This window comes from Pangasianodon hypophthalmus, chromosome 17 (genome assembly GCF_027358585.1).
Source record: "Pangasianodon hypophthalmus isolate fPanHyp1 chromosome 17, fPanHyp1.pri, whole genome shotgun sequence".
Classification (NCBI taxonomy): Eukaryota; Metazoa; Chordata; class Actinopteri; order Siluriformes; family Pangasiidae; genus Pangasianodon; species Pangasianodon hypophthalmus.
In genome coordinates this window covers 2,852,148-2,878,846 of record NC_069726.1, presented here as the reverse complement: position 1 = coordinate 2,878,846, position 26,699 = coordinate 2,852,148, and the positions used below count along the sequence as shown (strand labels likewise).

At 37.2% G+C, this 26,699-nt stretch overlaps 2 protein-coding genes across 2 annotated transcripts; one reads left to right on the top strand and one right to left on the bottom strand.

Moving 5' to 3' along the window:
- Positions 1–1,773: 1,773 nt before the first annotated feature.
- igsf5a (immunoglobulin superfamily, member 5a) lies at positions 1,774–15,403 on the bottom strand. Its single transcript, XM_026943976.3, has 9 exons — positions 14,896–15,403; positions 13,473–13,553; positions 9,791–10,102; positions 5,532–5,822; positions 4,631–4,762; positions 3,203–3,227; positions 2,923–3,014; positions 2,287–2,354; positions 1,774–2,184 (listed from the first exon to the last, which is right to left on the bottom strand). The coding sequence occupies exons 2-9, from the start codon at positions 13,516–13,518 to the stop codon at positions 2,080–2,082; spliced, it is 1,071 nt and encodes a 356-aa protein (XP_026799777.2). The 5' UTR covers positions 13,519–13,553; positions 14,896–15,403; the 3' UTR covers positions 1,774–2,079.
- A 7,238-nt stretch (positions 15,404–22,641) lies between these two features.
- On the top strand, positions 22,642–25,727 carry si:ch73-1a9.3 (non-histone chromosomal protein HMG-like). The gene is made up of 6 exons (XM_026943988.3): positions 22,642–22,866; positions 24,182–24,208; positions 24,321–24,350; positions 24,445–24,486; positions 24,576–24,689; positions 24,780–25,727. The coding sequence occupies exons 1-6, from the start codon at positions 22,849–22,851 to the stop codon at positions 24,825–24,827; spliced, it is 279 nt and encodes a 92-aa protein (XP_026799789.1). The 5' UTR covers positions 22,642–22,848; the 3' UTR covers positions 24,828–25,727.
- Positions 25,728–26,699: the final 972 nt, after the last annotated feature.

Sequence of the window (26,699 nt, the reverse complement as noted above, 5' to 3'; positions counted from 1 at the left end):
TATGTCAGATTTTGGAGTGGTTTTGCCATCACCATCATCAAAACAGTTTTCGTCACTCCAGTCCAGTTCTAGGGGCAAGTAGAATTGATGCCAAGATGTTTTGTAGGTGTTCTGGCAGCTTATGGTGTATGTATGTATGTATGTGTGTGTGTGTGTGTGTGTGTGTCCTATATATATATATATACATATACATATACATATATATATATATATATATATATATATATATATATATATATACTGTATGATGACGCTTAGTTAATGAGCTGGAAGTTTCTTGGCCACACTGAATTCCAGCTTCATTTATCATTTTTACTTAAAGAGTCATATCATAGATGGGCATCATTGCCTTTAAATAATGTGTTTGGCCCACAGGGAATAAAAACACTGAGTTCGATTAATTGAGTATGCCTCATGAAGCTTAATACGCCACATCAAATGGTCATCAGTAAAATTACTCTGTTGACTAATTCGCACCAGGAATTAAGCTGAAAGTTTCATAAGCCGCGACTGCCAATGATTGTGTCATCAAAGGAAGATAAATACAACAGCACAGTGTCGAGTGATTCATTTTATTGGATGTAGAAAAAAATATACACAGAAATTCAGGGAAATAGCTTTAAAAAAAAAAACCCTTCAAAAAGCCATTTATTTTATAGTGAAAGAAATACATGATGAGTTTCCACCATAATATTTGGATATATCTCAAACACTTGTGTTTGCCAAAAAGTTTAGTTCTAAATAGTAGCAGGTGTTGAGAGAATGTTTAAAAAAAAATTTTTTGCATCACAGAAATATCACTTTTGTAGCTTATTCAGGTAATTAGCACCTAGCATGTGGTATGAATAAACATACTCAAATAAAAGGCTGAGAGAAGGAACTAGGATATGATTCATCCCCTTTATTGTATAACAAAGACACCGGGCTGTATTCAGAGTCAGTGATTTGTTATACAGTAAAGGGAATGGATTAAAACCATATCCACCTAGACCATGTAGAAGATTCCATGCCAGGGAGAAACGCAATCACACCAGTGAAAAAAAAGTGAAATAAAATGCACAATCTGTACTGCTTCTCATTAGTCACATGCAGAAAAGCAAAACCTTCATTTTATTCATGTTGCCTCGCATGAGCTCTTAAATTAAAAACAATCATTAGAGGATTGCTTTTTAAGAATTAAATGAGTCAGAAGTCAGTGTTGCACTGAAATGCAATCACTGTCGTCTATGTAGCAATTGGAGCTTCATTTTCCAGGATTTTAAGAATTAATACTAAAACATGATGAAACTGTTAGTATGACTAAAAACAATACACAGTTATTACATAGTGCACCCCACACACACACACACACACACACGTGCGTCACGTTATTTGTTTCAGACATCCCCATTCGACATACTCAGTTCAGGATACATAGGAGCAAGAGCGGACTTCAAGCAAGAAAACTACACGTACACTGGAGATCAGGATAGCGAATGAGAGTTTCAGACATATGAGCTCATTTTTCAATGTTATTATTAACTCCAGCGAACCTGAATATGCCCCACTTAATGCTTTATATCATTACCCAATCATGTAAATGTTCATTTGTAAACCAACTCACTGCTTCTTTTCTGTGACACTGTATCCATTCTCCAAAACAATAATGACTTTCAATGTCTCATTAGAGTTTCAAATGTTTCTTCCAACGCCTGATAAGAACACTGACCACAATTTTAGCTTCTGACATGCAAACTTACCACTGTTCTGTGTTTACATTCAAGAAAACACGCATTATTAGGAAACTTTTATTAGAAAACTTCCTTTGAATGGTAAATCAAGGCAGTGTACGAGATCTGTACATGTAAACAGGTCGTTAAGTCTCGTATACGTCTCATATAGCTCTTTTATATACAGTGCAGTTATAAAACATTTTCTGACATTAAATAAAAATTAAATATATACTTTACATAGAAGTTTAAAATACAGTTATACCATAGGCTTGCACTGCAATCAGTGCACCAATGAACATATATTATATCTTTCGCAATAAGTTAAGACTTCTATGCGTTATTTAGAAAAATAAAGCGCTTTGTCTATTTACACGATAGTCAAATGTCTGTGTTTTTTGAGCCCAGGATCATCGAGGGAGTAACCGTCGTAAGTGGAACTGTCGACGTATTGGTTGGGATTCACTTCAGGAAGCTAGAAAGTAAGGACTTCACGTTAGCACAGGACTGATTTTGATGCATTCACTTAAGAGACGTGATATCAATTGTGCAAATTTACATTATTTTGCACTGTTACCTGAATATTGTTGATATAATTGCTTTGCTGGAAGCCGCTGATGGTGTACACCCCGTCATTGTTGTCTGCTGTAAAAATATTCAGAACGAGTCATTTCTAAATATCTGCAGTGAACACAAAATACATATACCATATACCGTATTACACCTATTTATATAGGTTACAGAACTGTTAGATGTAAAACTGATAAACGAGTACACTCAGCCTGACAGAGCGTGCAACGACGGACATTTGACCTATAAATCTAAGTGCCGAGGATTATGGGAATCATTTGACTTAATTTTTTTTTTGTCTTGGTGAACCTGATTTTAGCGTTTTAGCTCTTGGGATATTCCTTAAAATCCTTAAAATGGTGCTCTGGTTAAACATTTTAAATTTGTCAAACATTAGATTTGTTATCAAGTTTTGAATGTGTAAACCTGCTTTTCACCATTTTTACCAAATTACAATACCATACTTGCTAACTAATTCTATAAAACAGGTTTTAATGCTAGTGATATAAATCTCTGCTGTATGACCAGTAATGAGAGACATGTCCATCTCCCTGTGGCTCCTGTGCATTGCAGTGTGTGTCTGTGTGTGTGTGTGTGTGTGTGTGTGTGTGTGTGTGTGTGTGTGCGCGTGTACGTGTCTCACCTCTCGGCCTTTCTTCAGTGAATCCAATGTTATGCCATACCTGTCCTCTCTCAGGGTATGCGGCTTGCTGTCTATGAGATAGAGTGTGTGCTCTACAGGGAAAATCAAAAGCTTTTAGCAGGTCACTGACACACAAGTGAGAAAAAAACACACAACCAAGCACCAAGTCAAGACATGACAATGTATAAAATAACTCTCTACAGATTGATACCCAAACTTTCATTCTTTTTTTTTGTGCTTTGCGCTCTTCAGATAATTAGTGTGCATTCAGTGTACATACCTCATTTGGTCCTGATAGCTTGATCCTGAAAAGCAGGAATGTAAGTGTTAGCTTTTTGTATCTTTTCTATCTAGTGGCCTGTAGGATTACTGTAACACACAAATCATCATATGTTTGCTTCAAATTATATCATTAAGCTCTAAGGTTTCTTTTCTTCAATAAACCATTTTGTAAAATAGCAAGGAACATCTGAATTAAATATTTAAGTTTAATCTTCATTAAGTGTTATCATCCACAAAGCAAATTTATTTGGTGCAAATGCTTCTGCTTTCAGACTTCAGGAGGCGGAGCCTAGAGGACAGAGCTACAGAGATACCAAGCTACAGTACCAAAAATGATTCTGCTTGTCCAAGATGGCCGCCCTGATAACATTCCAGCATTCTGCTACATAGAATGCATACACAGACTCAAAACACCAAATGTCTTGGCTGACTGAAGCTACATTCGAGTGAAAAATGGAAATTGTGTACATCGCATTTTTCACTGAAGTGTTGCAATAACAAGGGGTAAACAAAAATTTCCTAACCCAAATAATTGTGTTATTGGGTTCTACAGTCATTAGGGATCGGCGATAAGACCAAAATATCATATCATATGCTACTTGAAGACATTTCTACAATACACGATTTATGTTTGGTACCAAACTGCCAGCTAAAAAGTAGTGTTGCATTTAAAAATAGACCTTTAAAAATGAGTTTGATGATACTTTTATTTACAAAAATAGATTAACACTGAAAAGAAGGCGGGAAAAAATTTAACATTTTACAATTTTAAACATTTCAAAATAGTAGAAATCTTGTTTTAGCTATTTTAAAACAACACAGAAAAGGTATCAAAAGGGGTAATGACAGCCACAATAACAACTGTATTGTGACATCATTTATCACAATAAATGATAAATGATAAATATTAGCATCATATTCCCCAACTGCTATCACTGACAATATTAGTTGGGAGGGCTAACATTTAATATCTATCACTGTTTCAAGAACAAAACTATTAGGGTTGAGTAAAGACGTATCCTGAACGGGGTAAAAAAAATCATGCATTGGGTGTGTCACTCTGTGTAATCAGCTGACGCGACTGTCACTGATAGGCTGCTTGAATCTACAGCCTGGGCTAGAAAGAAATCAGCCCCAGCCTCGCTTCTCGCTTCTTCATACCATTCTGTGTATTTTTCTTACGACTATTGGTGATGGTGTTGCACTCAGTTCCACAGAAATCCAAGACATTTGTTAACAGCAAGTAATTTGATGTAGATGCCAAATATTAAATGATATTGATGTCCTTATATCTCGGAAAGGCTGAAAAAAGACAGATATAGAGTGCTAATCTAACTATAGCCCTCTTATACTGAAGGCCTAAGCAATGGCTTCATTAAACTTTTATTATCCATTGTACATTATGAATGACAGGCAGCACACTCACTCTTTCTCCTCTGCCTCTTACAGCAGAAGATGATGCCGATGATGAGGAGGACTAAAAGTGCGGCCAAGCTGAAGGCCACAGTGATTGCTATTAACACTGTCTGGTCTCTGCGCGGCGGTGGCACGGCCTTCTCTGCAACACGAAATAGAAATATTCACACTTTTAAATACAAGCAATTTAGATAATTAGTTATGCTATGTATTAATTTAAATTCCCAATAATTGCCTTTTGAGATGCATGACGGAACATCATCCTTGTTGTCACATGCATTATTGTCATGATTGGGCTTCATTTATCAAACTGAATACGAAGGAATTTATTCGAAAATTCTTCGCAAGAACATTTACGCAAGAAATATCATGTTCATGACAATCCACTTTGTTTGGAAAAACATTTGTATCCTACAAGAGCTCTGGAGTTTGTGAATTTGTAACATATAAGGAGTGTAATCTAAATCTCAGCTGACCGGCTCCAAATCCTTTAACTGGTGATGAGTTGCTGTGATTTTATATACGGATTACATTACATTTGCTTGTTTGTTTGTTTTCAGCTCTCTTTGCTTTTTATGGAGATTTGTGGGCATGGTTAATTGTAAATCAGCTGTGCCATTAACACATTTGGTAGTTTACAGCTGATTGGCATTTATCAACATACACACATTACTACGAAAAAATCAGCGTTACTGAAATATATGTCAATGTGGTGTGAATTTTTAGTTTGGCTTTGCTTATGAAAAGACTTACACTTTAGTAACTCTAGTCTAGTTAAAGATTGATAAATGAGGCCCATTGTGTTTTTAATATTATTACTGCAAGTTAGAATATTTCAATATAAAAACACTATTCCTTTGTGTGTTCTTATTTTACAATTGAATAAGCCTGTACATTGTAATGGCTCTTACGGACTGTCAGGAAGACAGTGCTGATTTCAGGTGATGGGAGACTAGAAATGGATGCCAGACAGTCCACAGAAGCATTGCTGGTGGCGGTGATTTTGAGAGTGCTGTTGGAGTTCATGAGAATCCCGTCTGCCACTGGGCTTGTGTTATTGACCCCTTTATCCACCGGTATGCCGTTCACAGCCCAGGAAAGCTGCGCTGCAGGTAACCAGCCTACTGCGAGGCACTGGAACGTGACCTGATCTCCTTCTGTAGCTGTGCGGTTTGACCCCATAATTGCCACTGTGCCATTTTCTGGGGACAGACACACATTAATTAAGCATTATAGTGGATTTGTTCTTCATTTACCATTAGTCATTTGCAGGATTGGAGATCCAGATGTGGCAGAAATTAATCCAAGCACAAAGCTGATAAAGAAGCCAAACTAATTTTCTCATTTGAAAAACACAATCCTCTGAAGTAAATCTGTTAGTAAATCACCTTACACATATTTATATGTTCAGAGTAATAACTGCAAATAATCACAGTAGCAAAGTGTCCTTGGTGGCAGTTGGTCAATAATGACCATTTAAAAGGGTTCTTTGATTTTTGAAGGGTGCTTTAATTTTTATTTCAGTCTAAAACAGCCTACAAATTGCTATGGCATGTGTTCCTCTGTGTAGGCTTAATCGCTTTCGAATGGAACACACTGCAAGATTTAAGTATTTCTTGGAGCACAGCAGGGTATACATACACAAACTAATAAATGAGCTAGCACAAAACAGGTGAACACAACTGGGTAACAAACCAATGCCATAACAGGGGTGAAGACAGAACTGGAACAGAAACAATGGCATGTGAAATTGTAAACAAACACACATGATGTGAACCCAAAAAAAAAAAAACACTAAACGCAAACACGCTGAGAAAGGGAATTTGTGACACCCAAAGATGATTATTTTCCTATAACTGAATGTCCCAAAGTGTTTTTTTTTTCCTTTTATACCACAGCAATTTGTGAAGTTTATTAAAAAGCAACACTTCATGCTTTTTTGTCTGTTTATAGTTACATTTAATGTTATGGAATATCCATGGAATGAAGCACAAGTCAAGCTAGGTCCTGTTATTGCCTGTCTTATTTCTCTCTCTTGAAGCGCCTGTCTTTTCCAATAATTATTATATTTGGATTAGGTGGCGTGTCCGCCATGCAAGTCCCTGTAAATGAGCTGTTATAGAAATGATAACATAATACAATAAGCATTAACATAAACCTGTGATTTGCCTTAGAGCCAGCACTACTGTCAGAGCTGCTGTATTAAAATATTAATCAACACCTTTCGGCCAATCAGAATCGAGAAACAGCACTGTGGTATAAACTATAATAAAACCCTTTGACTGGCAGTGTACTGTCTCACAATACTGTCTTACAATAATAATAGTGCTACACAATAGCACACTATCTGACAATATCTGTTTACATTTCACGATTTTGTGTCTTGTACATTGTTTCTATTTGTGTCCTAAGTGTTATTTTATATATCATCTATCTATGTACTTAGTATCTATCTGTAGTTGATTGAATTTTATTTACTTTGCTGGTATTTTTCATTTGTTGTACAGCACCTTGGTCAACGGAAGTTGTTTTTAAATGTGCTCTATCAATAAATTTTACTTACTTACTCACATGGGTCATCAATCATCTCAAACGTGAGCAGATAGAGACAGTGCTTCTGCATTCTTGTTCAAATCCTTTCTGAGAAGTCTTCAGGCGTTCATATGATCTACACATGGACAAACACTACACTCTGGGTACTCATCAATACCGATACTGATTCTGAAACAAGTAACCTACTCATTATTAAGCAATCAGGAATGTCACGGAACATTTTTTTCTGCTTTGTCTATGTTGACTTGACTTATAAACAATGACCCTGGTGAACTTGCATCTCAGTGCTCAGTGCTCGCAGAAATGAAGTGTTCTCACATTCAACAGTTTCTTTCCTGCTCTTGTGTACACAATTCACGGCATCTTGCGCTCATATTTAATAAGCACACCCACTGATACGGCTCATATAGTATAACGTGTTATCAGATGCTGGTATCAGAACAAGTATGAGTAAATGAGCACAGTATCGGTCTGTCACCCAGTACCATTATCAGTATTGATATGTCTGAGATACATCACAATACTGTTAAGCTGACCATGAACAGCGTACCAAGGACTATAACGTGTGACCACAAACAGCTATTTTCCCAGAGTAACTGTGATTTCCCCCGAGATGCCGGAAAGCGCTGAGTCATTTAGGAGCACCAGAGTAACACGTTTTTAATGAGAATGACTTCAGCACAGTGAAAGAGCGAAATGGAAAAAAATACCACACTATACATCAATATCCAATCAAAGCATTCCAATACGTGTACAGCATTGCTCAAGAGCTACATTGGTGCTCACAGATTGTTCAGTTCAGCTACACACACGACTGAGCCGAGCTGAAGCTACACACACCACACACAGTTAATGTAGCATGCTGCACTGAGGATTTGATTAGAGGTGAAAGATCCATAAGCATGAATAAATACAGTAGGTCCACTGTGAAGAATTATTTCATCAGTCATCAAAAGTACAGTTTTCTCAAATTATATTTCAGAGAAGAATCCATCATTATACATTAATATAAACTAGAGACCTAAAAGTTTAACTATGCAAAAAATTAAACATTTAAAAATGACCATAATGCTGAAATTGATTATTAATACTGAGAAATCTGATTATTCTGTTTTTTTTTTAAAATAATTATCAGTAGCTCTGAGTTCCTTACTTATTAGCATGTTAATTGTTAGCTTGTTAATTTTAGCTTGTTTTTAGCTTGGTAATTGTAGCTTGCGCTTAGCTTGTTAATTGCTAGCCTGTTATTAGCTTGTTCAAAATTAGCTTGTTGTTAGATCAGTAATAAATAGCTTGTACTGTAACTAAAACATTTAATTTAGTTATTTATTTGTACTTATATTTTCCATCCAGCTCCAGCTCTGAAATTTTCCAGGAGTGCCTCAAACTTTTTTTGTATTTTATGTAAAAAACAAACAAACAAACAAAAAAAAAAAGCCACAGGAATTGTCACTACAGAAATGCTAATTTGAAACATTAGGGAAATGTGCAAAAGCTATCTTTGTCTTTGCTGAACTGTCTATAAAATATGATACATTTATTAATTAGCTTGTTAAATGTTCACTTTTTAGGTTGTTTAACTGCCAAAATGCAAACATTTTTATAACCGTCAATAAAATATAATTGTTATGAAATGTAACTATTGTTAACATATTTCATTATTAGCTCAGTTTTGGCTTGTTAATAGTTAGCTTTTTGTTGGCTTGTTGTTAGCCGAGTACTGAGATACTCAGATTATAGATACTCAGGATCACAAACTTTAAGAAAACTTCCATGGAATTACACTTCCATGGAACACTAGCGTACACACGGACGAATGAAATCAGTATTTAATTTGGCCGTGGATCCTTTTCCACTGAAAAGATCAGATCTGTCCTTATTTAACTATGACCTGCTAAATGAAATCGACTCCTCGCTGCACCTCTGAGAAGAAGTAATGAGTTGGAAAATAGACTTCACTGGCAGCTAAATTAAGAAGCAGTTCGCTGAAGATCAGTACTTTTTTATTTTCTTGTAGGCTACATGCAGTAATAAAGCCTCAGACGCAGTAAAGTGTTTAAGTGTCTAGTGTCTGTGTGAGCTTTGTCATTTCAGTAGAAGTTCTCTCTCTCTCTCACACACACACACACACACACACTGAATGTGGACCCATGCACACCATATAGATGTTTCTGTCTATAAATCTGTGTTCACACTAGCACGCACTTAGCCTAATGCTAGGTTAGCTAGTTTGCCGGTAGGTTTAGCTAAATTTTAACAACACAACAAAATGGCTTCCCTGCTAGCTTGTTATCTAGCTAGTGATCTCAGTACTGGTTTTAATTACACAATAAACTAGTTAGCCATGATAAACATGTTAGCTATCTTGCTAGCAAGCTTAGCTAGCTTAGCTATTTTTAATGTAAGATTGCTACTATTGCTTGTTTTCTCAACAATGCGGTGTTTATGCAGCTGGCTAGGTTGGGTAATGTTGTTAAATTATTATAATGTGTAATACAGGTACTTTATGCTAACTAGTGAAGGGATAAGAAAATCTGGTGGTGAGGTCACATGATAAAGTTTGTAATTGTAGTCTTGTGGTTTTGTTGTATATTATTTTAATATAAATTGTACTCACGCTGGACAGTCAGTGTAGCAGATACGGGCAGACTGCCCTGCACCTGACACCCCACTCTTCCAGCGTCGGCTGTTGTGACGCCCTTGATCAGAAACTCCCATTTATATTGTCCTGCTGTGGAGTAGTTTGTGGCAAAGTACCGGATATGACTACCAATCGGGCCTGAGCTCTCTGAAATACTGAGAGCTAAGCGTTCATTCACTGTCCAGGTCATGACAGTCCAGCCAGCCGTATTAATGCTGCAGTTGAACCTGGCTTCAGAGTTTTGGAGCACCGTCTCATTAATAGGTTGCAGCACTTGAGCGCTCACGCCTGAAAAAGAAAAAACAAGGATACGTAAATATCAGAGGTCGTCATTTTTATGTAACAAGCCACAAGTCTCAGATCTTTACACTTAAGAACCAAAGTCATTCATTACCAAATTTAATGCCATTTTTAAAAAAAAAAAAAACTATAACACCATCAAATAGTTGTTGGTGATTAAACTGAGATACAATAATTAATTCTTGTTTATTACCTTGTTAGTCAATGGCAATACATTGTATACAAATAATACAACAGTATACAATAGTATACAACAAGATAAGCAAAAAAAAGTGCAATTACAATTCAAATGTAACTCAGTTCACTAAATATGTGAATAGTTCATTGGCTGTAAAGTCCACTACCAGGGACACCTTCATTCTTTTCAGTAAGTGCTTTATCTTGGTCATGGTTATGGCTGATCCGGAGTCTATCCCTGGAACCTTATATATATATATATATATATATATATATATATATATATATATATATATATATATATTCACGAGTATGAATATAAAAAATTGAATAGCACACCTCCTTTTTGTATCTGCATTCCTATTTGTTTGAAACACATTCCAGATCGTTTCTGCGTTCGTATTTATCTATACATTCCAGATCCCTAGAGGACGCAGAACTGCGATTAGCCAATCAGATTGCAACTTTCCATTTTCTGAAGCTGGTCCCAGCTACTGTGTGTCCAGAAAAAGAGATCTACTAAATGTTTTGTCTCATCTTGTTACATTTTGTTTAGTCTGAGTCTCGGGTACTCTGTGGGTGGAGGACAAGACAAAACAAGGTGTAACAAGGTGAGACAAAATATGAGTAGAATGTAGGCATTTTTGTTTAGTCCGAGTCTCGGGTACTCTGTGGGTGGAGCATCCCAGGTCAAGACAAAACAAGGTGTAACAAGGTGAGACAAAATATAAGTAGAATGTAGACATTTGGAATGACTTGGAATGAGTGTTCAGACTTGAGCTTTAGAGTTGATGTAATGGTGTCTGTTACAGTAAAGCAGCGCTAATGAGGCTGACCTTTGGTACAGAGTAATAACCCGAGTCATAAACCTCACCATTTAACTGCATGCTATTTGTGTTCAGTGACGTGCAAGTACGCACTTGTAGTTGAGATAAACAAAGAGACAAACTGGGTGTACCCGGTCTCTGTTTCGGCAGATCTTTTGATAAAAACAAAAAACAAAAAAACACAGGCATGCTTGGTATGCACTCTGAGTATCGAGCATTAATGGCTAGAGTGATACCTATACATATGAGCATATTAATATTTAAAGAAGTTTTAAAGAATGGCATTCATATTTTGCTTCTGTTATTTTCTAGAGATGTGTTTCATGGGAAATGTACTATATGACAGGAGTTCCCAGAAGTATGAATTTTCGGAGATGCCAAGCCTTGGAATCTTGGTTTCTCTTCATTATTTACTCTCATGCTTGTAAATCCATATTCAATGGATTCTTGACTTCTGCTATTCCAGTGAGGCAGAGTTGTTGACTCGATGTTGTTGAACTAGCGGAGGTAGATGGACAGAGAAATTTGTCAGTTTTTACTGCTGAACTTCTACGCTAGTTCAGTGTGTCAGGATAGTGAAAAAGACTAAAATAGCACGTAAACTCTTCATTTAAACGTGGCTTGTTTGAATGTGACTTCCAGGAACATTTCAAAATATTTGCAGCGATATTAGTAATATTAGTAATATTGTAAAAAATTGATGAATAAAAGAGAAGAGGATATTGTTTGGGAAACCCTGCTGTATTAGGAACAGGATGATATCTTACTACATGCTGAGAGGTTTAATCACATCCAAACAACACCATTTTTGTGAACCATGACCAATTTTGCTTTGTGAATAAGTGTATTCATTCATTTAGTGGACACTTTTATCCAAAACCACAAAGCAGATTTGATCCAAAGTTCAAGATCTGAATCTTCTGCTCAACAGCACAGAATTTTAACGTCTCTCTGCATCAGCAACGTCGTCACACAGTGATCAGGCGGGTGATCCGTGTTAACAGTGCAAATCAGAAATGTCAGGAATTTTCAACCAGGTGAGACCTTTAGAGGTCTGAGCACAGCTCAGCACACTCCTCACCCTGAACATGCTTCTGGAAAGTTTAATAATCAGTAGTGCTGAGCGATGTATTATATCACAAGGTCTCATCACTGGCATAATAGGAATGATGTGGGGAAAACACACACACACCCACACACCCACACACACACCCACACACCATCTGCATTCCTGATTTCTTACTTTTTAAGGGTTTTAAAGGCAAGTCTGTAATACTCGACTGGGTTCATGCTATGTTTCCTCTGAATACCAAATATGATAAACACAAAAGTTCAGCACTTTCACTCAAACAGAAAAAAAAAAAACTAAATTTCCGGGTGTGTCGTCGGGCCTTTTGTACTTTGTCATTTGTACTTTCATTGGACAATGTGTGTTTAGTCTATCTACTTTGAGTTTCTCCTCCAAAGGCACTGTGGTAAATAATCCACCTCATTCAAAATACCTGAGTAATTGTACTTTGTTGTTGTATTTAAGTATATTTTGTCAGATTTGTACTATACTCAAATGTTATTAAAGTTGAATACTTGTACTCTGGCACTCTACTCAAGTAAAGTGTTTTACTCAACTGTTTTATTCAATTTGACCTTCCAAGCACTCAACAAATGCCATGAGATTTTTTTTTTAATTAAATTCACATCAATGTCAAATAAAACTGTGCACAACTGTGATAATTTGTCTTTGAACGAATTTGCCATCAAATTTTAAGAAGTATGTTGCGGAAAGTTAGCATTAAGGTTGGTAAATTTGCTGTTTACCAGCAAATGTTGTTATAATTGAGTATGTTTAAATGTACAGTAGATATCTTTCACTCAAGTACATTTTTGGCTCATACTTCTACTTTTCTGCGGGAATCTACAGTCTTAGGCTAGAAAGAAATCAAAAAGATTTTTAGAGTCGACAAAATTTCAGGAGTGTATTAATAATTCGTGATACACTCCATCCTGGACATGCCTGCATGATAACTACGTAAAAGAAAGAAACGTGAAATATTTTCTTTTAACCGGTCAAGGGATCCAAAATTCTTACTGGCACCCTGCTGCCCCTTCATACAGGTCTGTGGAAAAGGTAAGAGTAATTTTACAGACCATCGCTCCTTAGCTGGTAGTGCAGTAAAAGAGCTTTCTCAGAATACCCTCTAAGATGTCATTTTGAAATTTTTCTTTTTTGTTTTTGAGAAGTGTTCCTGTGGGCTATGGAATGTACACGCACAGGTTACACATCCATCTCTCATTAATAATGAAGGATCCATGAAGAAGTAAAAGAAGAAAACAAAAATTCAGTTATGAATACTCACCCCCTGTGATGAAAAGCAAGACAGCTGCAAGGGTGAATGTGTCCATGCTTCTTCAGAAGCGCTCATGCCAATCTTCAAATCCTGAGAGTTTAGAGAAACAAAATCAAGGCTGAAAAATACTTGAATAATTGTACTTCATTACCATATCTAGGTATTTTCCTGGAATATTTATACTTCGCTTAGGTGTTAGAGAAATTGAGTACTTGTACTCTTACATAATTTCATTTCTTGAAGGTCTGTTAGTCTCTCATCCAGCCAATCACTGTACTGTATGCTGTATGTCAATAGATCAAGCACCAGTACATTTCATTTACATTTCAGTTTAACGTCTAATCAAGGTCATCAGTCATCTGCCATGACCTGAACATTGTAGTTAGTGCTGGCTTAGCCACCAGACTGCTGTGTGGAACTTGAGGATCAGCGCCCTGGCTCTACCTCAGTAAAATATGTCAGCATACTGAAGTAAGCAAAGACTTGTATAAAATACATAGACTCATAGAAGCGTCTGCTTTACCTCCCTAGAAGGCATGAATTCCATCTAGTTGAAAAAAGCTTGCTTTGTGAGCTTGCTTTTGAGGTAAGTTTCACTAATTTACTAACATTAACTAGGTATATATATATATATTGGCTAATGCAACATTGACTCCAGTAGCTAACATAACTGGTTAGGCAGCAAGTCATATCCTAGCTAATGGTAAATATTAGTTAATTTTTCACAGCATGTTTTACTTCTGATTAATTCACTAGCAAACTGTGTAACATTATTCATACTTACAGCATCAGCGTTACAGAGATTGTATGATGTTTTCAGACAAAATGGCATAGTCACTTATCGCAGTTTTAGGTAAACAATAAAGGTTACTTTTCACATGACATTGACTTAATTTCATCAGTTACAAACATTAACTTTTTCCTTTTCCTTGAGTACATGTTGACTGGATACTTCTGCTTTTGACTGAGTACGATTTTGACACAGTAGCTCTACTTTCAATATTTAAATATTGAGATTTATAACAACGTCCGCTTTTGAAATTACTTCAAAATTAACCTCTTAAATCCTAGTGGGTCCAGATTTACATTCTTTGCTCTTATAGGATGCATACATTTCTTATTATTTTAATGTTAATCAATGGATTATTTATATTAGTTACTAAATAATAATAAATAAGTCGGGAGACTAAGAGGTTAATATAATCAGAAGTGTGTAAGTTGGTTAGTCGATGAGGTGTTTTGTTGAAACGCACCATTGTCTCTTAATATGTAATACTTGGAATTGGATAACGTCATAATGTAAGCCTTTAATTAAACTTAAGCTTCATTAAGATTTGATTCCAAAATAGGTTCAATTTTTTTTTATTATTTTCCCCATTTCAGCTAATATCCTACTTGGGCCTTAAAATCTCTTTAAACAGAATACACTTACCCAAAAAATCAGTCCGGGGATTATTTAGGAACAACGGAGATTCATGAAGAGCCAGGTTTCTCCTTCTGATTCATATCCGAGCAGGCGTGAAACAAATGTTCACCACTTATCTCATCTCGCTGGGCCGTAGGAAGGCCAAAGTCCAGCATTCTTCTTAACACACACACATATGCGAAAGGAGAGAGGAGACAGGAGTGGTACCTGTTTAACCTCTCTGCTTTGCATGCAGGCCAGATCATACCAAAACTCGAGGGAGGAACGTGAGATACGATGATCACTGAAATGCCAAAGTGCCCGAGTAGCTTGTCAAGCAGAAAGATGACTTTGAACTCATGAAGTAGTGTGTTTGCTATAAGGTTTGTATAATACGCCCTTCTTTGGCATTTAAAGACAGTAAACACTCGTCTCCCTGGTAGTTAAACCCAAGCTTATATATCACAGTCACATGCACAGAAAGGATCTTCAGCAGGTGTGTACTGGAGACAATATCCCTTTGGTATGAGTCAACATAATGCTATTGTGTGCTAGATGAATGCATTAAATGCCGTAATTCCTCACGCACTACCCTCTCGCGCACAATGCAGAGAACCACACAATCATTTGCATGTCATGTAAAGTCCAATATATGTAGTGATTTAAGGAACAAACCAAAGCTCTGTGCAAGTCTGCATATTTTCAAGCCAGTCAGACAGAGATAATGCAGAGGAACCTGAAGAATGAAGAAGCTACATTGCAGTGAAACACAAACTCAGCATTTAGGGCAGCTGGGGTGTGTATCACACTTTCAGTCTTCTCAGCTTCTCGACAACAGGAGATGTCGTGCTGTGCAGTGTTTGGATGCAGATCAAAAGGTGATAGTGTGGATTATATGTGTTACTATAGTGGTTTGGGCTCCATCTACAGGAAGAGAGCAGGTGGGAGGACGCGAGGAAGATAAAGTGTGAACTCCTCCCCACGGTGAACAGCCGTGAGACGACGGCTCACACCTTTGATTAGAGTCAGCAGTGGACGGAAATGCAAGGTCGAAACACAACTCTGGAGCACGTCATACATGAGGACCTGCTTCAGTTTTCATATCAGAAATCTATCCATGTTACTTTTTCTATATGAAATACAGAATTACAGACACTGTGTGATATTTTTGTGCCTTTTAAGATTATTACTTGTCACACCAATAAAATCCTGTTTGAATTCCATAACGAAAAATCCTCTAATGATAGACCTGTGATTAAAGAAAATTATTACGTTCTGCTTATGTCATCAATCATTGACAGACGGCCTCAAATAAACTATTCAAAGTGAGCTTGAGATTATAAGGATAGTTTCTGTCCATTGGCATAGTTCATTTACATTTCGCCATCCCCACTAAAGTATCTGTAGCTGTCCTGTGAGGTTCGTGTCTTCCTACTGCTTTTAGATAAGCTGTCTTTGAGCAATGATACTAAATCATCACATTATTCAAGTCACGATGAAAGAATTCTTTTACAATGTGCGATTTTTATCTGTGACAGCAAAACTGTACAGTCTAAATTCTCAAAAATCAAATTTACACACATTTTACCACACCAGTGTATCCACACAATTAAGACATGTTTGGTAATGACATTTGCTTCATTAGTTGTGCATTAGAGCTCCAAGGCTAATGTAGCTAACCAATAATGGAAGTCTATGTCACCCAAAAAAACATAAAGCTCTGCAGTCTAAAGCAAATTGTTAAAATAATAGTCCATTATTTACACATTTAAAGTTTAAAGTAGAACTACATTATTATTATTATTATTATTATTATTATTATTATTATTATTTGCATTGCTTTTCGCTACAATTTTTCACTTTCAAACTTTGGGGGGCGGGGTCTGGCGCAGGGGTAATGGGGGCGGAGTGATACCAGGCCAGGCTGAAGACAAACTGAACTAAAGACACTGTCCAAGATGGCCGTTCCATTTAGTTTTCTTCTTATTTATAGATTAAATGTGTGCCATCAGGGAAGAACTGGATGTGGTTTGAGGCAGATATTTATTTAAAGATTTAAGATACATTATACCTGCTCCTACGCAAAACTAAACTGGCTAAATTCAGATGCCAAGCATGTCTTGGCTGAATAAAGGGGAACATTTTATACATTGGATTTTTGGCCGAACTGTTCCTTTATGACTTTGCAGTAGTTATGTAAGAGGCTGAACATTTATATTATGCATGAGGCCCAAAGAAATGACATGTGGGACTTTTATACTAATAAGGCTTAGCATTTGTTGCCCTCTAGTGGTTTTAATAGCCACACATGCACACACAAGGTCTCTCTATGGGTCAAGTTCTGATCTATCGGCTTTATTTTCTTGTTTTCTTCAAGCTACTATTGAAAAATGCCTAGCATATATCATTAACCCTGTATAAGAAAGCAGTAAAATATCCCATTACTTTATTGCACTGCCTTTGTTCTGTATAGATAAACCATAAAATCTACGTCACCGCACCATATTCAAATGGCCTCCTAATAGATGACTGCTGTGACCTTTGACCTGAGGGAGTGGGAGTGGACAGAGCTAAAATGGCTGTCTCAAACACAACAGCAGCATTGTGTTGCCTAGGAAGTCCTACAGAAAAACCATATAGACAACTGTATTGTTGCAGAAGGGAATCTCCCTAATGACACGCTTACATCTGGCCTTTACACTACACACTTTCATTTACTCCATTAAACCAGTTCTCTCCCAAAGACTCATTAGAATTATTTTGTGTTTATAATTCTATTGTTGTATTTATTAGGGCTAAATTGTTAGGCTTAATCACACCTATTGTGTGTGTAGGAAATGTGTACCGAAACAATACACTTGACTACAAAAGTCAGTCAACCGTCGACTAATTATCCATAGATCATGTTTAATCAGGCCTTCAGGTTCTAGTGACTTGTTAGTAAGCCGTTAAATCAGTCATCATGTTGTAAACGCACTGAAGCATTCCATCACAGCTGAACATTCTTCAAGTGTATTCATCAATGGCAAAAAAAAAAAATTAGCAAGTAAAATATCTTGAATACAGGCAAATTTACTCATTTCAAACTTAGTATTGAAATGCAAAGATACAAAGATAGTACTGAAATGCTTGAAATACTAAGTAAAACTGTATGCCAAGAGAATAATTTCAAGCTTGAAATTAGTACGAATTTCTAGAAATAGACTTAAGAACCTTATAAATGGTTTCTCTAAATGTACGGTACTGTGCTCATGTCTTAAGCACCCTAATATTTTTTTTATTAAAATTTTATATTAGATGTTTGTTTGGTGAAAAAAAATCACATTTTAGATATACAAGCTTTATTTTGTCTATAAAAAATTACGATTTTACAGGAAAACCTGTACGTCAGTAAAGAAAGTAACATATAATATACCAGACCACATTTCAGACAAAAAAAATGTAATGCAGGCTGCAAAAAAAGAAGCAAGTGTGGCAAAGACTCCAGAAGAACGGTGGCAGGTTCTCCATGATGCTTAGAAAAACTTACCAAAGTTCTCGTAAAACTGTATGTAGTGTATCTGAGACGCTTTTTTTTTATTTTTAAAGCAAAGGGTTGTCATGCCAAAGACTGACTTGGTATAGTTTCTGCTCTTTATAGTAGTTTTTTTTTTATGTATAAAACATTTAATTTCATTCATCAAGGCATCTTTGCTTACGGAATTTCTTTACATGTGCCTAAGACTTCTGCACAGTATTATTGTAGTATTACTGTAGATAAATTGCTGGAATAACCTTGGATTCTCATATGAACCCACAATTTCCATTGAAATTTTACAATACAATTACAATTAATTATTTTACGAGTCCCTCAAATCCCACCCCCTACCCCGACAAACCTCTTCTTTGATCTAATCTGTCACCGGGGCAGATGTATGGCAAGTCTAAAGTAAAGAATGAACCTCATTGTGATCACATACAAAAAAAAATGTCACACATCTGATCAATCATTAATTCAACGACTCGTGGGAAAAAAAGATTTACATAGGCTACATTAGGCTGACTGAATACACATTATATATAGTGTAGTCTATACTTTATTATACATGATGTATAATGGAGGTTAAACTCACTGTAAACTACTGTCATAGTTCTTATAGGAACTATAGTTCACGTAAGGAATAAAAGATGATGAGGCACCCCAAAGCTGATTATTTTCCTGTACAGAGCATCCCAAAGTGTTTTATTCCTCTTTTACCATGGCAATTTTTCCCATGATTATTTTTTAATGAATTAAAGAATGACGTGAGCTTTTTATTTTTTTATCAGTTTAGTTACAGTTAATGTTGTGGAACTTCCACGAAACAAGTTAGTTCCTGTTATCACTTACATTACAGCAGCCTTAAACAGTCTTTCTGTCCGGTGCCTCTGTCTTTTTCCCTTCTTTACGAAAAACGCATGCTACAGAAAAAACGCTATTTTTTTTGAGGAAAAAAGTCCAAATTACAGTACATATTTGTCTAATGTACCTATTTTAAATTTTTTCACTTGAATTATGTTGATAAAAAATACATTTCAGATGTGAACATAAAGAGGCCTGCACCAAATGCTTTACAGTGAAAGGGGTCTCCGGATGCAAAAAGGTGAAAATCCATGACCTAGAGAACAATACTTTTCTGAGGAGGCTCAGGTCCTTCATGTGGGAAGTCGTCCCATATGTTCTGTTGTAACAAGTGTTATTTACTACACTGTAGTGTGCTGGGGTGCAATAAAACAGAACACTAACAGGCTGAATAAACATACAGAAGAGGTGAGATCTACAAATGGTGGTGGCAGGAGAATGATGTCCAAATGGAAGTCCACCCCCTCTATGGCGTACTTGTTAAAATGAATACCTTCAGCAAGAGGCTGATCTAATCAGGGTTCATCAGGAATACTACAGGAAGTCATAACTTAACTCAGAATTGGGAAGCAGGAACTCCCAGAACTTGTCTTCTGTTTAGTTATTCATTTTTGGTTGTTGCTTACTTGTGATCTTTGGTTGTGTAACGACTTAATTTTTCATTTCAATAATTTTACATTTTAGAAATAATTAAAACAAAAAATCAAATATAACAAGATAGAATTAAACAACTAATGAAAAATAATTGAAAAAAATATGTCCTATAAAAAGGAAAAATATACAGGATTTTAATATACATAACAAAATAATAAATATTTTAAATAATACAAAATTGCCGACAAATTCTTGTGATAATAATAAAATAAATGATCATTTAAAGTTGGAAGTAAACCACAATACTTTTATTGTTAAAAGTATTTAAATTATACAAAATTTAAGTAGCTAATGAAAAATAATAAATAATGTTATATATTAAATATAAAAATATATACACAAATATATTAAAATTCACTTTTCCCTAAAAAGCCCATTTTTTTTTAGATGGCTACGTATGTATTCAGCTTGTCAGACAACGGAAGAAACATGGAATACAACACAGTATAGCTAAAAGTACAGCATTTTTGTGCACACTTTCTTTCCTGTGGATGGCACATGAATGTTGCAGTGTGCATGCACTCAAGCCTCACATGTCTGCGAGTGTTGCAGTTTGTAATTGAGCCTCGTTGTTTCCTCTGTGGTGTGGAGATGGAGGGGACGGCAATGGGCAGCTGTTGTGCCAGAGGGGCCCCTGAGCTCACTGTGTTATCTGAAACCCAACTGCCACTCCCACAGCCCCCCAATCCACAATCCTGTGTGTGTGTGTGCATACACACCGCTGAAGGAAACAGCAACAGGAGCCAATGTTTTCCCGCCTGAAAGTTGGGCCTAAAGAAAGCCATATGAGGGCCGTGGGGGAGGGGAAAAGCACAATGTCCCAGTGGACAAACTGTTCCTAAAATTCCCTTCTACAAGTTTGGATTGCGTTTATGGACTCATCAGCATGCATGACTTCATGAAGGCTTACCCAAAGCAAAGATTCATGAAAATTTACAGATTTAAGCCTATGGTTAAAGAATGTGTCTTGAGGGGCTTTTATGTTATGTGTAGCTACTGGCATGTAAGACCTCCTACTTTTAGTGCAACTGTGCAATTACAATAGTCTTTTAAGATGATTACTTGTCTCACTGTATGAGATGATCCCGATAAAAACTTACCCGAATTCTATAACACGATATGCGATGCGACAACATGCGTTCTCCGTTCAGGTTTGTGCAGAAAATGGGCTTGGACAAACAGAAACAAGTCCCTGGTATAACAGTATTTGTGATATGCTTAGAGAAAACATGATTTAAAAGGTGAAAAGAGGAGTTTGGAGCTGTTTGTGGCTGTGTAAAGGAAGTAATAAAGATATTTTTCTGTCGATTAGCATGCATGGTAGCATTGCAACTCGCTGTACGACGGGCCAGACATATAAGCTGGTAACGGTGTATCAATTAATGTGAATGTTTTATATTAATTAGTTCAGAGTTTACGTTTTGACATCATGACCATATTTGTAGCTGTCCCGTGACTTTTGTGTCAGCCTAAAACCTGAAACTGTCAGAACTTTGTTGTCAGCTGTCTTTGGTAGCAGTAGCACTAAATCAGCCACCAGTGAGCATCACATTACGTGTTCCAAGGCAGCTCTTTTACTCTTTTACGATGTGTGATTTTTGTCTGTGACAGCAAAATCTGGCCAAAAATCTTAGTGTAAACCTGGATTAACATAAAAAAAATAAATAAAATAAATCATGTGTTCAATACTAATGAGTTGCTATATTTACATAAGATTGTGCACTGTAATAAATGGTCATTATAAATATATTATGCAGTTAATGTGTGGTAACTGATTAATTACAAGCGTTTTTATGAAGTGTTTTTTTTTTTTTTTTAATTTCACCAACACCTAGCAGAAATTATACAATTCTGCTCACAAATATCAGCTCTCACTTCTGAAAAACAGGCAAACACGCGTTTGTTCGTTCGTTCCCTTTCACCACTTCACACTGACCTCAAACATTTTATTCAATTTTATCCACCACAAACTGTGAAACACACTTTTATTTTATCACTAGGCTGATTTCAACCCATGACAGTCTAGATTATTCAGTGAAATATTTTCCATATTAGAGCCTGAGGTGATTTTTTTTGGACTAATTGGGACTCCATTTTGGATCTTGTACAGCAATTCCCTCTCTATTCAGAAGTAAATAAGTCTTCTGAAACCAGCATACTTCATCTATTTCAAAAAAAAATAAAAAATGAGCAGAGAGAGCAACGTCAAAGGCATTGAGAGCCATTTCCTCATATGTAACATGAGAAATTACATAACACGAGGTTTAAAAAAAAAAGACACTGTAAATTGTTTCACACAAAACAGTCGCCATTTTGGTCCCAGCAGCTCAACACAACTCGCCTGCACTCCTGTCACCTTTCTGCTTATTTTTAACCCCGACTTCATATCCGTTAGACACCTAACATATAATTACACTACATTTTAGAACAATGTTTAGATTTACACAGGAAAAAAACATATCAATTCGACATAACCGGATTTGTATTTTTTTTAAACACACGAGTCACTGCTGAACCAAATACCACTCCATTGATTGGCACACACGAGCACCCACACAGGTACGTTGCTATGATTTGAAATCGTATTGTCGCCCTGGGGAGCCAATCAGCTCCCGCGCGAGGCAGAGAGAGGCGTCGCGATCGACTACGAACACCAATCAGATGAGTGCGCGAGGCGGATAGGAGGCGTGGTCATTAGCTCGGTGCTGTGATGATGAAGTGAATAGGGGGGAAAGAAGGGGGGAGAATCCAATCCGGTTTGAGCTAGTTTGTGTTTCGATGGGACGTTAACGTCTTCCTGCGCTGAAACCTGTGTGTCTTTTTTATCGAGCTAACTAAGCACTGTTGTTAGCTATTTTTAGTCTCTTTGGCTTGCATACTTTTTTTCCCCTCCTTGCAGCCTATTCCTATCTTTTTTGTGTTTAAATAACACCTCAAAACCAGCCATGCCCAAAAGGAGCAAAGTAAGTAGTGTGTGTGAGTGTGTGTGTGTGTGAGTTGGAATTCTCTTTGATCTGTGTTTTAATGTGTAAATATGCAAAATGTGCATCAGTGCATGGTATTTAAAAGCATGCACTGGAGTGCTAATGCTGTGTTTTTGCAGTGTGGGAACTGAGGTTCCACTGTGCATTCATTTTGTTGCACATTTTTTAATGTTTTGATTTGTGATGCGCTTCCTTTCAGTGTGCACAGACTGAGATTTTCCTTCTTAATCCGTTACACGAGTGCATGCATTCCTGGTTTAGCAAAACATTAGTAAACGAGGGTGATTTTTTCATTTTTTTTTTCCTCAAGCAGATTATTTTCATGCTCACTGTTTACAAATGGACGAAGTAGCCCTGGATACATGGATCTAGACAAAGGGGTGTAACTGAGGCGATCTCTACTTTTCAGTTTTCTCTCCATAAGCACAGGCTAAATGCACGTTTTTAAAAAAAATGCATGCATTTGTAAGTCGTTTTGTTTTTCTAACGTATCCAGAATCTTTGTTTGGATGTGTTTTGGGTTTTAAAGAGGAAAAAAAAAACTCGATCCTTCTGTTTTGGAAAAAGGTCTTCTTGTAAATGTTCCTCCAAGAAAAGCTCAGAGGTTAGTGGCATGATCTCCACGACCGTTTCTTTACCCGAAAAACACATGAAATGTACAACAGAGGTGTGTATTGAGGTTCTCTGGGAGTCACTCGTGCTTGTGTAGATGTAGTGGTGTGCTTGGAGTCGGTGCACTTCGTCGCCATAGCTGTGGATTCGTGCAAATCTGTGGCTGTAAAAATGGCGAATCTCTCACACCGCAGCGACTCCGTTGTTTTCTAGCGTTTCCTTTCTCTTTATAACGACCCTAAACTCTTCCAATATGTCTTATCAGTAAGAAAAAAAGCTCGAAAAAAAAATCAGAATTGGTTTCCAAACGCCATTTTAAACGTATATCTTTAATTAAATCGTCAACGTTGCTGAATAGATCAGTGTGGAAGGGGGGCGGGGCTCATAGTTCCCTCCTTCTCCCTCGTGCGCACACAGACAGCCAATCAGCGCACAGCGTCAAGAAAATGGCGGGCTTTTGAGATCAACATTAGTTTTTTTTTTTTTTTATAAAGAAGGGGGTGGGGCGGCGTTTGCTGACTGGCCAACACATTCGCCATTAAGTTCTTGTTTTTGGCATTTATACTTATTAAAATAACTATTTACATTGTTACAGTGTTCAGTTCTTGGGTTTGGCATTTTCATGAACAAAAGCGTCTTTATGTTTTTCTTCTAAACTGATTCAGAGTTCTTTGTGTTTCAGGCGAACAATGACACCGAAGCCAGTGAGGTAAGTTGCGTTGATGTTTTTTGTTTTTGTTTTTTTAACATAAGGCGAACGTTATTTTAACTACTCAAAATTGTGACGACACAAGTTCACATGTTCTGTTGTTATTTTTCAGCCCAAAAGGAGATCGGCGAGATTGGTAAACGTAAGTACTCGCCTGATGAGCGATGACACACCTAAGCTGATTTGTCATAAAAAAAAGTTTTTACACAAAACTCATGTTTGTGTTTGATTTGCAGAAACCGGCACCTCCTAAGGCAGAGCCGAAGCCAAAGGCAAAGGTAAAAACAAGCTTGTCTGTTTGTTTTATGTCCTTGTTAAGGTACCTAGACTGATGGTTTATTAATCAGTAATGACATGCTCTTTGCAGAAGGCACCTGCCAAACCCAAAAAGACCAAGGAGCCCAAGGAGGACAAGCCCAAGGACGAGGAGAAGAAAGAGGAAGTCCCTGCCGAGAATGGCGAGGCAAAGGCCGATGATGAGGTAAGCCTGTAATATTTGATGAGAATACTTTGCTTTAAAAAAAAAAAAAGAAAGAATCAGGTGTAATACTTGCGTATTTTGTTCTTTCAGGCACCAGCAACAGAAGAGACGGAGAAGAAGGACGACGCAGCAGAATAACATCTTGTCTCGAACCAGTGCTCCCTGTACCTCTCTTCTTGTACAATTCAGGGGAATATTTTTATCTACTATTTTCTAAAGGCAGTTTTTTTAGTAGTTTGATTGTAGAGACACATTTTTTATGAAAGCTACAATGCATTTTGAGGGGGATTTCATCCCATGCCACATTTGTACATCCAGAACAGTTATTGTCTGTCAGTTCCTCTTTTCACAGTGGGAAGGAGTTACGCCATGGGCACATACACACACACACATACACACACACATTGCGCATGGCGTTTACAAAGACAGATGGACAACTTGCCCAAATGACTAACATTCCATTGGCTCAATGAGGGATTTTTTTTTTTGTTTGTTTGAATGTGTGTAACCTGTTATGTATGTGTGCGCAGCGGGGAGGGGTGCGAATCACTCATCGTTTTCTTGTTTATAATGAGGCAGATTACTTAGGACGTTTGTAAGCTGTGTTCTGTATGTTAATTCTTGTACCAATTATGCTTAATAAACCTACTTTGTAGTACTGGAGCTCTCCATGTCAGGCCTGTGCATCATCACGTGTTTTGATTTGTTGTCTTTCCTGTGATAGCGCCACAATAGATCTATATAGCAGCTGTGAAACGATCTTTGACTTTATATGCAGCGTGTAATGGTACCTTGTCCGGATGTGGTCAAGATTGAATCCTTGGCAAAGCTAAAATGCATGGACATGCTAAAGCTTGGCCACCTTTTCAGGCCGGTCCGATGATCGAGTGTAAGATCTGGCAAACTGTACAGCACTCGTACCAGCAGTAGCAATATACACGTGCAACTACAAATGTACAGTTTCTTTCAGATCATTGTTTATAGATGTATCTCTGTGTATTGTTTGATTAAAGCGAGCCAATAAAAAATTGTTTGTGACACCTGTTTCTCCCGCTTTTATGTTCCACACATTGGGTTCACAGCTACATCATTCTGTATATAATTCTTTAATACAGAGCTGTCTCACTAGTATTATATAATACACACTTATAATGCATCTATGTGTAACTTAAAACATTGTAATACACTATATTACCAAAAGTATTTGGTCACCTGCCTTGACTCACATATGAACTTAAGTGCCATCCCATTCCTAACCCATAGGGTTCAATATGATGTCGGTCCACCTTTTGCAGCTATTACAGCTTCAACTCTTCTGGGAAGGCTGTTGTGTTTATAGGAATTTTTGACCATTCTTCCAAAAGCGCATTGGTGAGGTCACACACTGATGTTGGTCGAGAAGGCCTCGCTCTCAGTCTCCGCTCTAATTCATCCCAAAGGTGTTCTATCGGGTTCAGGTCAGGACTCTGTGCAGGCCAGTCAAGTTCATCCACATCAAACTCTGTCATCCATGTCTTTATGGACCTTGCTTTGTGCTCTGGTGCACAGTCATGTTGGAAGAGGAAGGGGCCCGCTCCAAACTGTTCCCACAAGGTTGGGAGCATGGAATTGTCCAAAATGTTTTGGTATCCTGAAGCATTCAAAGTTCCTTTCACTGGAACTAAGGGGCCAAGCCCAACTCCTGAAAAACAACCCCACACCATAATTCCTCCTCCACCAAATTTCACACTCGGCACAATGCAGTCCGAAATGTACCGTTCTCCTGGCAACCTCCAAACCCAGACTCGTCCATCAGATTGCCAAATGGAAAAGCGTGATTCATCACTCCAGAGAACGCGTCTCCACTGCTCTAGAGTCCAGCTTAACACCACTGCATCCGACGCTTTGCATTGTACTTGGTGATATGTGGCTTGGATGCAGCTGCTCAGCCATGGAAACCCATTCCATGAAGCTCTCTGCGTACTGTACTTGGGCTAATCTGAAGGTCACATGAAGTTTGGAGCTCTGTAG